General features: G+C 36.8%; 1 protein-coding gene across 1 annotated transcript in view; it reads left to right on the plus strand.

The window, feature by feature from the left end:
- The window catches only part of LOC126896589 (teneurin-m), a 155,457-nt gene that overhangs the window by 84,394 nt on the left and 57,215 nt on the right, over positions 1 to 13,848 (plus strand). The window contains exon 2 of the mRNA XM_050669513.1: positions 8,136 to 8,217. Within this exon, the coding sequence (XP_050525470.1) occupies positions 8,208 to 8,217 (10 nt within the window). The 5' untranslated portion in view covers positions 8,136 to 8,207. The remainder of the gene's footprint in view (positions 1 to 8,135; positions 8,218 to 13,848) is intronic.

The following is a 13,848-nucleotide window of genomic DNA, read 5'->3' on the forward strand; positions in this document are numbered from 1 at the left end:
TTAATGATAATGTTTGTATTTGCAATGGTTTTTTACATTGCGTGGTTATTTCAAATGAATTGAATGCAGTTTGAAATGTAATTTAATAAGCATATTGGTGTGAGCTGATTTTTAAAATGATTTTTATTTTTTGTTGAAAATTAAAATACGGTAAAGAATTTATAAGTTATGCACATAAAATCGTTCCATTAAAATGATGCAGATAAAGAATACCGATGAATAATCTTCAACTTCATTAAATTTAATGAATTCAATACCGAAGATTATCTCCAAGTAACTAGCTTAAACTTTTACTGACGTTATTCACTTTATCTAAAATACTCTGTTGTCCTAATGTTTTCGCTGTAAACAATTCTTTAATATATTCGGCATTATGAACATTGCGCTGATTACACAACGAAATAGTTTAGTTTCATTGTATAAAAATAATTTGATTTATTTTATAACAAATGGCTACCTGTTTGTAAAATGTATGAGCCTGTTTGGTAAACAACGCATTTGAAATGGCCCGACATTAAATCAATGAGTGAGAAAATTGTATTTCAATAAGAGCTTTTGTGCTTCGACACGCAATGCATACACAAGCACGCTTTTCACGTGTAAATGACAATTTTCTCAGAGTCGGATTTCTAGTTGAGATTAAAATGAAAACACACACAATAGTTCGAACGTACATTTTCGCTCATAATAGAACATTATTAAAAAAATTTTAATAGCGTTCCATTTTAAACGCTAACGGTGCACGTGGAACATTTCTCCAATTTACTAGAGCGCATTATGGCGACGTTAAAAAATCCCATTTTGTACAAGCGAAAGGGGAAATGAAGTTTACTTAATATCATGTAGTGACGTCTTAATATTCTTCTGTCTTGTTCATTTTATCGTCTCACAACTACAAAATGGAAGGGCGCTGAAAGTCTAGGCAGACGATTCGCATTCGGCCAGCAGCTCTGCATCACGTCCGACCGATTACTTGTCCGGCCGAGATGAGTTTAGTTTCTCCCTAACTTTTGTTCATATTTTATCCTCAGTTTTTAATAGTTACAACGTTGTCGTTTTCGGAATAATAATAAACGGCCGACCCGAACGGGTGTTTTGGAATTGCCGCCGGTGTTCGCGGCACGTCGAGGGGAGGGCAAAGCTGTTTTTCCCATTGTACACGGTGGAGGAGATTGAAGAGAAAAATGAAACAATGCGTCTGCGGGCAGAGAAATCACTCGGCTCGCGACTCACTGCTTTTTTGCGGTTCCACCGCCGCTGGGTGACAGTGACAACGAGAGTTGAATACATAATCTTCACACACACACACACACAAATAAAATAACGTGTACACATAAACTAGCGCGTCCATCAACTCCATTACGATCACATCAATCGTACATTGTATTCAAATCGGAGATTTTACCCTTTAAGTTCAAGACCGCGGTTGTTTTGGGTATGCACGAATTAAACAAATCATAATACGTGCTCCGGATGTCCAACGCGAGAAAACCAAAACAAAATAACAATCGTTTTCATAGGTTATTCCTCGAAACCCTAGTGGGTTTTTTATTTGTCACCTCCACATGTAGTTGAACGCCGTGTGACGCATACTCTGACCCCGCACTGAGACGACGCGATGAAGACATAAATATTATCGTCGTTTGTTTCTTATTATCGTGTAAGAAAAGGGTTGTGACTCGCATTGTGATTGCCCGAATGAATATTAATAACAACGATAAAATAACCTGGAGGATGACGCGTGAAATTTTTTTTTTATGAACGAACACTCTATTCTCGCCGCCGAACGCGTTACACAACAATGTTATTGTTGTTTGATTGTCCGTTTGCGTTTTGCTTCAAAAACATATAATTATCAATTGCTATTGAAAACTAAGCGATTACAATATATTTTCGAATTCATCGTTTTTAATAACGTGTTGGTGTTTTTATTTTTCTAACAACGCGCACTTGGCGATACTTTTGGCTGCCATTCAAAATAATTATTATAATCAAAAACAAATAACACGATTGTCTACTGCACAGAGGTAATCGGAACGCGGTCTACGACAGGAAGAGTGGCGGCCTATGTGTGGTGTGTGTCATGGTAATAATATATTTTTGTGGTTTGCAAACATTTTTCTGGGAACCGGCGATTCGGTTGCGTAGGAGAATCCGCAGAATCAGACAGTTGATAACGTATCTAAACAAAACAGCATTGATCCATTAATTATACACATACGCTGTGACCCGTCCAAGTCTAGTTTGTCGAGGAAATGTTTCAGCGCGTATTATTTATTAATGTGTGCGCACGTGATTGTGTAAAATCAAAGATCGAATTCTTTGACGACCTCAGACCATTGACGGAGTCGGCGTGAGATATTAACGAGTCTCCCGTGATCCGCCTGACATCCGAATGGGACCCGGGCCGGTGATAAGAGGTTATGCGTATAATACTTTGATTACATTGGTCGTATCATATTGTAACGGCCGTCTTCCATCGTTGATCCGTTTCGGGTAGCCGCACGGACCACCGGTCGATGGCAAATTGACGCTGCGGATAACTGATTAATGGTCCGTTTATGAGTGTGTGCGGTTATAAATACTCGGAGAGCGTTTGACGTCTGTCTGTCGGACCGTGTGATTAATGACGACCAATGCGCGGTAAAATATAATGATAATTAACAAACGGCGGTTACACACACTGTTGTGGAATTGTATTGAAAACAAATTGAAATACTAAGCACCGGGGCAACAATGCGACTTCTTCCGGAGTGGCTGCGGCGGCACTCGTACGTCCTACGCGTCCAAAGGTAATGCGATTCGTTTGAGGCATTCCCAGGCAATGATGTGCAGAAGTCACCGGGTAATCGGTCACGATTTTCTAATCCTAATTTACATGCGAGTTTGAGCAATGAAATAGTTGATGTGAATTGTTTTAGCATATTATTTTGTTTCGTCCGATGTAATAAATTTTTATTATCGATTTGGTGCATTCATTTCATTAGACGGGAAACTTAATATCCAATATTTTTTTTTCAAGTTCAATCGTACCTATGTGAATATTAAAACAATTACTTAATTTGAAAAAAAAAAAACAATATAAATTGTTCTGATATGGGCTAAAATGTTATTACAATAAAGGCAGTAAAAAATGTAAAGATTCTTATCGTATCTAGTAAATTAAACCGTGTGTTTTTCCATCGTATTTGATGTATTAAATTTTTACTAACGTTCCAGTATTATGTCTAGACGTCAAGTTTGTAGATGTTTTTTAATTTAATATAACTCACATACACGCACTTATGCATAACTTATCGGACGTTAATAGGAAATGGCCGGCGACAGCGAATTGTTCGTTATTATAACAAAGTATAATATTATGTCTAGTGAACATTTTGAAATTTCCATAGGCAGTTAACATGTTTTATGAGGGCACAAATATTCGGTAGCCCTTGGCAGCTTGACGACCGGTTAATATTACACGCGGGAATAATCGTGCACGTTTGGAAAATGAAAAAGTCGGTTACCTGTACTGGAACAAAACAAATTTGAAACGAATCTGTACAAAATAAAAAGTCGCTAGATATGAATAATAAAAAATCTGAAAACCATAAAAACCGTTATCATTAGGTTTTGAAAAAAAAGCCCAGTGATGTTTCACTATTTCTCTATTTACTCCATGTTTTTGCGTTATCATATTTCTGTATTAACGATGGACGACGGTGGTTGTGGTTATTGGTCACCTGGGATCCCTCGCTAAAAGCCAAAAATCGACCGTCGCCGATTTTATGGTCCATTAAAAGATAGGGTGGAACACATAACCGAAAGTATAATGTTCGTGTAGGACGACTACTCTGTGTATTGTAAAACATATTGTCAATCGATAATTAAACCGGTCATATAAGGTTAATGCACAGCGAATAACTGAAAACAGCACGAGGACACAGAAATAAACGAGGCCAAACGTCGACGGATTCTATTGTACCCGGCGGCCATTTTAATGTTATTTTGGGCGTTTATGTGGAAATTGAAACCAAATAAATCTGGTTGAGCTATTAATAAAATTATCTGCTACAAAATGGACACATTCTCGCGAATTCGTTCAGAACAGTTATGCAACAACATTGTTGACAAAATGAATCGCGTGCCCTTGAAATCTCCAAGACTCCGTACTTATGTTTACGTGTGTATCTTTTCCGGTAGTGTGACACGAAGTGGCAGCTCTTTGTTAATTACTGTTTAATTACGTCCGCAGATATAATTAACTGAAATTAATTAAAAACCCGATTACTTCTACTCAAGTTGCCGTTTTTTAGTGGAATATTTTGTTAATTATAACGACGATAACAGTTTAAATATCACAGAGCATGACGACAACTGCTGTTATACTTTTTAATCACAATCGTGGATCGTAATAAGCTGCTCCATTTGTTATTGTAATTATTATTACATTGGGGCGCTTTGTACACGTCGGTGTATGTCCGACTGCCCACCAGCCGGTTGTCTCATTTATTTGATGTATTGCTCCCAGTGCGACGACGTCGCCCGACCGCTTCCAAGCGCTCTTAACAGCTCATTAGCAAAGGAGACCGACCCGGTCAGCGGTAACATAAGCGTCAGCCGAGTTATTACTATTATTGTTATTACTATTATACATTTATTAAAAAAAACATTCTGCCGCCCGACCAAAACACCTCGGGTCATTTATGAAATGAAATGGAAAAGAAAAACTCTGTCTATTAAATTGGACGGCGGAGTCGTGAGCCAGAGAACTGTACTACGCGGAGCAAGGTAAAAAAAATAACTTTGTACTCCTCTCGTTTTGTTCAGTGGAAAATATTCAATATTTTCTTTGTGGTGACGAACGCGTTCGAGTCGTCTTTGCTACGCCTACCGCAACTGATAACGAGGATGATGAAAAAATGCATTTCGTATACACCCAATGGCTTGGTATCATTTTGTAAAAGTCATTTACTTCTCGTTTATTTATTATAAAGTAGACCGTTCTTTGTTGTTCCTATTGTGCGTTTGCTGTAAAAGCGCTCACACATAAAAGCGGCCCGGTCGATAAATTCAGCTCTCCGGTCTGGTCTGATAGGCCACGAAAAGGAATTTCACAGTATGTTGAGTAGATAAAGTGATTGGAAACTTTTATTTTTTGTTCGATATTGCATATTTTTGGTGGGACCCGCCGAGTGGTATTAACAATGCAGAGATGTATCTTGATTAATGAGTTTTATCATTGGAAACAAGACTACAGTAAAATTCTTCAAGTAAAAATGTCGCAAAACAAAAAAATTGTAATTCGCGTTTGTTTTTATGAGAAGAAATAAAACAACTAAAATTTATATTTGTACAATGGACATCGATCACTTGTGGCTAATGTTATTTAAGATTAAAACTTATATTTAAACAATGGTATCTTGACAATCTAAGTGGTAGTAGATGGAATGCATAACACTGATGACCGGAAATCATAAGGGTTTATTCATAACGGTATCTATAAATCCGCTCAATTTATCAGCTTCCGTTATGTTTTTAATTAAAAACTTATATTAAAGCAAACAAACCAACTCGGTTTTATTAATAACGACAGTTGATGCACGTGTTATACGCCCAAACTGACGTTTTGTTATCAATGAATGTCGTTTTTGTTTTAATACATTTTATAGCTATTGTATTTTTAACAACAATGTAAGTAAAATTTTATAGAAACAATGCGTTATTTAATTATGTATTGTGTCTTTTTATTTATACAAAAATTAATATAATGCGTTTCAACTGGTAGTGATTTCTTAGTCAAACGTTTGTTTTCTTCCAACATCTTCTGTATTCCACAATAGTGTATGATTTATTATTACTACTTTTTTTTTTACTAATAACTTGGGCGTTGTGGTATTGTCGTTTAGCGACTTGGGTAATCGATGCTTTACCGAATACGACACGTAGCCCGTAAGAAGTTTTATCTATGCGGGCGCATAATATAACGACGGTTCTAATTAGGACTATGATTGTTTTTGCGGTGTACCGTATCCGTGTTGTGATCAGTATAGTCGATCGATGTACATATCATAATATCCTGTTGTGGTTTTCGTAAGAATTATCCCAAGACAATTCGATACACATGAGGTCTTTCACCGTGTGCGATACGTGTTATGGAAATTGTTTTTTAGTCCACGGCACACTAATGCGAGCGTTGATCTGTTGTTAAATGTCAAAATGTGGTTCTCAAACATTATTCTCACACCACCAGGTATCTTAATAGTGCGCAAAACTAAACAGACCGCAACCCAAGAAATATTTCTAACGTCGGTAATGTCATAATAATTATTACCATACGCGCAGTGCGAAACACGATTAAGAACGGGAATGACTCATTTTTATAGATATCGGCCAATGATGAATCACGAATGTCATTCTAAGAAATTCACGTCGCTGCTCAGGACGCACTTTTTAAACAATAGATGGACCCCTAGTGATGAGACAAAATAGTGTATTTTTTTTTTGTAAAGAGTCTCACCACACGAAGAGCGAACGTGCCTCGAATTTACTAGCGCGTCAGAAGATATTTAATATTTGAAATAATACCGCGTTTGTATTATGCGCCTGAACTTTTAGTTGGTTACTGTTAAATGGTAAATTGTTTATCGTGGGACACCCTGTGCCATTTAGCTCACGGAACGTTTGCCGCACTTGTAACGCCTTAACACCTTTTTCTACGGCTATGATGTTAGTGTTGATAACAATAATAATAGAACTTTAAGCGAGAGATCTGCAAGTGTACTCTTATCTATAGAACCCTTTAACGACCCACAGCTGCTGCGTAACTGTAGTTTACAATCGGATTCTGTTGTATGATTATCGACCCCGAGGCTTTCCCGTAGGTTTCCAGGGGAGGGTAGATGTTCATATAAAGCAACTCGGCAATAGGAGGTTCAAAGCGTACTTCCTGCGGCGTTCTCACCGTAATAAATAGGTGCACATCGAACGGTTATGGTAAACACTGGACGAACTCGCCTTACAATAGCGCCGGACAAAGTTCACGTGCTTTGTCGAGTTAAATTTATACACACAGTGTTGTAAACTTGTATACCTTTAACTTGCCATCCTTTCTTAGCTACACAGGTCAAAGCCCAGAGCGATGAACCAAAATAATTTAATAACAGCGCACACACGAAGACTAAGAATAGCAAACATTCGCACTGCTCTTAACGACGCTACACGATTTAAACTTTCTTTGGTGCAACAAGTCAAGTTGTCCTGTAGGATACTTTTTTGAAATATTAAAAACTTTTGAATTTATTTCAGTCTTGTTCCATAATATATCATCGTACGCTTTAGTTTCTAATGCTTCGGGAATTGAATATTATAAAAAAAACGTACATTTAATCGTCGTATTTACCCAGTTGCAATCCGATGTTTTGATAACTAACAATAACATAAATTAATTACGCGAGGTGCTTATCATTTTAACTGTTTTTGTTATCTAGAAAATTATATTCGCATCGAAATCTCATTAGGGTCTGAAAGTCAAATGGTAGCGGCAAAGAAAAACAATACAATAATGTTATTTGTACTAAGATAAAACTTCTTAGAAACTAATTGATGCGATAAAAGGGATTGAAATATATATAATAACTAAATTACGAGAAAACTAATAAAACTAATTAATTGTTTTCCAAATGTTGCTGTGTTTTATTCGTTATACAAAGTACTTGTTCAGTGTTAAAACAATTATCAAATTCCGAGAATTTCTTATTTAATACTTGCGCCTGTGCGTGAGTTGTTTTAGTAAGCTGAATAGCTTTCAACATGGACATTTGTACATTTTAATGAAACGTATAATTCGTTCGTCGTTTAGTTTCATTATCACCGAACAACGTTATCCTTGGAATTCTAACTTATTCTCTGTATATTAAATAGTTCTAATGACCAATGGCATGACGATATTTAACATGGCGAAAATTCTGAAATTTGTCATTTATTCAACATAGACAAAAACATATAGAAATTTGAAAGTCCGTTACATTTCACAAATGTTAAAACATTACATGAATTAGTCAGTTTTAAAGAATTGAAAATAAAATCAGTTCCTACAGTTTGCTACCCCCGTCAACTATTTATGTGTTAAAATTTGTTTTGTTTTGTTTCAGGTGAGTAATTATCAAATGAAAGAGGAAATAAAAACGAATAACAAAAGAAGCATCCAAATGAAATAACATTTAATGAGTTCAAGTAGGTATATTTAAAAAACACATATAATAATTTACCTATGATTTACCTTTAGTTGACCACTTCTTCAATTTCATTAAAAACTTAAGAATAATCATCTATTAGTTGAAATTAGTCGAGAGATTTTTAAAAATTGTATTGATTTCTGTCAATAAATCTTTATTTAAATTCAACTTTGTCTTTGGTTCGTCACTCTTAATAGAAACATTTATTTTTAAACGTAATTTGAATACATTGAAGAAAATACAGTAATCCTCTGACTAGGTTAAATCCTACATCTTTTAATTTTAATCTCTTAATTGGCTTAAACTAAACACATTAGTCGATATTGGCTATCTCAATGTTTTTAGAACAACATTATAGAAATATGTGTGTGATCGGATGGTACATACACTTAAGGAGTGTAAATTAACGTTTGGTGGCCTTTACGAAAGGTTAGACGTGTCTACCATAAGGTGACTAATCGTTTCAGTTGCATAACCCATTACCGGCAAATTGTTCATTGTTTAATAATAATGAAAATAATAATATTAAAAAAAAATAACGTGACGCCGCCCGTACCGATATCAATTAATTTTCCTTCCTGTCCCGTATGATATTTGTTTAAGACGGGCATTGTCGAAAACATTCGGTGGCACGCCCATGTGTAATCTATCGAAACATAATAGGAATTTTCCCGGTTTAATCTCCCCCGCCTCTGTCCGTCTTGGACTTATCCCGGCGCGGAAAAGAAATTAACCACACGGCCGATGACGTCTGGGGTCCATCGACAGACTATTGTGCGTACGGACCAGCAGCAGGACGGTTTATCTATCTGCGGTGCAACGGCGGCAGGTCGCATGACATCATGTCGGGTCACGCGCCCAGAGATACCTACGTGTAGATATTGTTAATTGTCTAATATTAATAATTACAATTTTACGGGCCGAACGTGCCCGTTCCTCTTCTTTTGTTGTAAATGATTCGAGTGAGCGCGCGCAAGACGACAACAGTATTATAATTGCTGTTAACCTCGTCAAAGTCGTTGTGAGCACTGCTGAAGAATTGATTTAGTGGATATGGGCGTAGTTCCATTTCCATCGGGCCCGCTCCTCTTTCCTTAACGTTTTCTTCTCTTTCCTGTTATTCCTATCGTCGTCGTATCATTGTTATTATACGCCGAAAATTACCTTATAAAAAACACTCCTCAACGCACACAATTGGAAATGTTCCTCCTAAGCGTCACGCTAATCAACGAACAATGGAGAGTAATCGCAGTGTACCGCACGAGTCCCCTACGTTACGTGGCCATACAGTTGTGGTAATCCTTTCCGTAGGACTTGTAATCAAAATAAAATTGGATAATAAATAAATACCACAATTTCGATGTTAGAGATTTTGTTATTTACAATTCGAAATTGGCTTACTCTTTACCTTATATAAGTTATGTGCCGAAGAATATTTCGAAAAAGAGATGATCTAATATGGCGAAGATTGCCAAGTTATTTAATCGTGTCGTAAAAGTATCAGTTGGATAAAGAAATTCACTTATTGTCATAGTATGAATATAAACAAAGATTATATGCGAGCGAAAACTTTCTATTTGCATTGCGTACGGTTAGACGGGATAACAATTATTTTTTGTAGAGTTATGTAACGAGCAGAAAACCTATAATAGGCGTAGGAGACTCCTAAATTAAATGATACAAAATAATCGCAGAGGTGTTTGTGAATTCACCGTGTCAAAACAATATCAAACGAACAACTAAAATAATTAAATCGCCCCTGCCCGTGGGAGGGTAATCACGCCCGGCAGCATCTCTGCTGAGAAATTATTGCGGCTGTGTATTCCGTAAATGGAAAATCCGATCGAGTCTCGGGTATGTCTAGTGATAACACTACGTGTATATTGTTATGTGACTGCCGTTTACCGCATCGTATAGTTCTTTAATGTAAAGCATTCTGGTGAAGCCGTTCGGACATTAAAAAGAATAAACGTCGATGAATAAAGTGACAGAAGCAGCGAAACCAGAAGACGGTAACACATTTAGAGTATAATATGGCTCGATAAATTATTACGGTCTTTCGGACAACGTGTTGTTGTTATAATTTATAATGTAGAGCTAAATTAAGTTTTTTTATTATTATTATTATCAAAAAGCATCAGAAGATTACTAGAGTATAAATGTAATACGACTCACTTCCTTGATATTAATAACAAAAAAACACATTTCATCTGTCATAAAGTGGAATCTATTTGTCTGGAAGGAGCGCATGATAAATATTTTCTCATTAATTTTTGAGCTACTTGTTGAACACATTTGATACAGAAATTCGTAGTTAAAAAAGCTGATTCACCGGCGGTGACCTTTCGAAAAACGTGACAGAGGGTCTGGATTACTACTCACCCACTACTCGACCGCACCCACAAACATTAGCTGCAATATAATGTCGATGCACCCCCTCGTGGAGAGAGTGCACAAATTATTATTGCCGTTGCAAATCCTTCTGATTTATGCCTAATAAAGGTCTCACACGTAACAATAATGTCTACAGTCGTGCATTTTGTGCCGACCAAATGTTCGGTAGCCGTTGGAACTAATAAAAGCACCATCCTTTCTACGCGTCGCTTCGATTTGGTGTCATCCAACCCTAAAAATCGTATTATTGCGCCGGGGGATTGCTTTCTTCTGCCCTCCACGAGCCAATCCCAAAGAAGGGGGAATATTTTCTCCGCGTCACCAGAGCTAATTAAAAACTATTAATCAACACGTCGTCTGAATTGGCCGCTCATATCTCGAGTGCATTTTATAGTCGAGTCGTTAAAGCCGAAATCGTTAAAGTTGCTTTTAATCGTTATGCATAAACAATAATAACAGCGTACACGGTCCGGCATTTTGGTGTCTGGTTAGTGTTAGACTACTTGATAATGTTATTATTATTTCACGACTGTTGTATTTTTTTTCGACGCTGTTTAATTTAACACACGTGCCACGATCGGCTTTCAATTAAACTTTTGTCAACGAAACCGTTCGACTGAGAGTTTTTCATTGTATTTTCGGCGAGTTTAACTTTTATTCTTCAGTTATGCGTAATTTACACGCTAACCAACATTCGTTTTGGCAATTTCGGAATAGAAAGTATACTACTCACTCTCAATCTAATAAATTTCCAAATATGGTTAGACGAAATATTCATCTCTTAATTTTTTCGTAATATTCTGCAGTGACTTTTCTGCGTTTCATTTATTTGAGAATAAGACAATTCATCAATCGATAAAGCTTTTGGATTCAATGAAACGACGGAGAAGTAATTTTAATCGTGATGATGAATTTTATAAAAGCGTTTTGTTTTTCATCTCGAGTTGTTTTTTGTTAAATGGTATCGTTTCCATTGCAGCCGGCTCCTTAAACAAAAACGAAATTATCATTTGCCGCTGCCGTCTATAATCATGTTTAATGTATTTTTATTACATAATGTACTAAACTGATGGTCATGGTAATACACTCTGTTGGCGTTACACATTCTCGTGTAAAACGTCTTCACCATTTGGAAGTAATAATATCACTTGTAAGATACGGTTGTTTTTCCCGCCTCCTATACGACTGTACGTATCGATTACCCGGTAATTTTTTTAAACAGACCTCTTTTACTCCGGTCGCTACCACTATAGTTATTTTTAATAATAATAACAATATTATTATGTGTACGTTCATGCGTAGTGGGGTGAGCTCGCGAGAAACACCAGGCTTTCCGTGTACATTCGGACATGCCCCATGGGTCATTTTTAACGACGAATATTACATCCTCTCCGCCCCCGATTCGACATAATTATTATAAGAACGCCGGTTGCACAGGCCGTTTATTGAATATCCAAATAGGCCGCGATACACGAACGCTGTATTTTCAACAAATACCTTGTTCCGTACAGTGTTTTACCGAGCGCACAATGACTCGGGGCGATATAGTAAAAAACCATTATGCTATTCGATCGTGGATTCCGTTTTCATAAGTACATGTGTTGTAATTTTGCAAGACGGTAGACGTCCCAGTGTAGTAGCATCACGAGTACAGTTCGAGGGCAAACGATCGTTTCCATGTCACGTGGTATTCATGCATTTGGTTACTTTTGAATACGTCTCCGCGTATTTACAAAACACAACATGCGTCGCCATTTTGAAAAGCAACAACCGCCGCAGCGATTATGATAATAGCAGTTATCGTTTGTGTTGCACTACTACCGAAAACGCTCGGTAACTGATAAAGGAACACATTCTTTTGCTAACCGTTTCTTTACTTCTATGTGCCGTATACATGAATAATATTTAAATAAAATAGAAACGGTAATAATTATTATGATAATGAGCACGGTGGTCTACGACCTTTTCGCCGAGAACGCGACCCGAGGGAGATAAAGTTGTATTGTGGGAATACCGATTAGAATCCAGGTCACTCTTAGAATTTAATAATTCGATTTGGCAACTGTTAATTTAGAACACGAGGAAATTACAATCTCTGTAGGGATAATTATTTTTCTAATGACTCACTGTGGAGTTTTGTTCCAAGCAAACCATTCACATAGTCCTAGCGGTCTGCTCGCATTCATAATTGTTCACTGGGTAAACACGTCGCAAAAGTCCAATAACAGCGCTGAGCTTAGCGTGACAAACGATCGGACGTCCGGCACTGTCTGGACAAAACGCAATAAACGCACGACGAAGATTTGCATGTCTACCGCGTCTTCCCAACCGTGTCACGTCTCTTTCGTTTGTGAAATGGACAGTCGTTTGTACTGTGCCGCCCCAAACGCTTGCGCTTTGGCTGTACGTCCTGAAAAAGTTTACCGATTCAAACTCGTTGGACCAAAAGTAGTCAGCTATTTGTGTTTTATACGAATCATAACTATTGGCTAAGTTTTTTTGTTCGTTCAGTTGAAACTTATTTTTTCAAACACTGTTACGGCAATATACTAGTCACGCGACGGATAAACACTTTTCATGGAATAATTGAATGTGAAAAGTGAACAAGAAAATGACTTGTTCGTGAAAAGTGCAGAAACCCGTGGGAGTGTTTATGTATTTACTCCATGAAAATATTTGATCAAATTAAGTTTACAGTGTAGTCCCTCGTAAAAAGAAAAAAAATGTGAAAATTCCTATGTTATTAACTGTTTTACTACTTCATAATACTCGTAAAAATTTTGATCGTTGGTTAAAACGTATGTGATAAATTGACAGATCACTTTATTCAATTGAGTATTTACCAAGGGAATAACGTGCGGCTGTTATTTTATTAAAATTACGATAACTCCGATGTTACACATGTGAATGCGATTATGATGTAATGCCAGTGAATAATAATTCATAAACATGTCAATGAAATGGGAGACGTGATAGTGTCCGGCGGCCAATTATCGGCGTCAATATTTTCACACGAATTTCGGTCTCAAAAAGGTTTTGAATATTGTTAAATAATTAAACAATTGTAATCGACGGAGAATCGCGTTCCCACAACTCTCACACATTCGATGTTTTAATTAATAGAACTCGTATACTGGTACCTTTATAATCTTCAGCCATTTGTATACTGGATTCAACCACATCACTGACGCTTCGTGATGTAATAAATCCTCAGAATAACAAATGATGCCCGAAA

The sequence above is a fragment of the Daktulosphaira vitifoliae genome, unplaced genomic scaffold (genome assembly GCF_025091365.1).
Source record: "Daktulosphaira vitifoliae isolate Bord-2020 unplaced genomic scaffold, ASM2509136v1 Scaffold_1, whole genome shotgun sequence".
In the NCBI taxonomy this organism is placed as follows: domain Eukaryota; kingdom Metazoa; phylum Arthropoda; class Insecta; order Hemiptera; family Phylloxeridae; genus Daktulosphaira; species Daktulosphaira vitifoliae.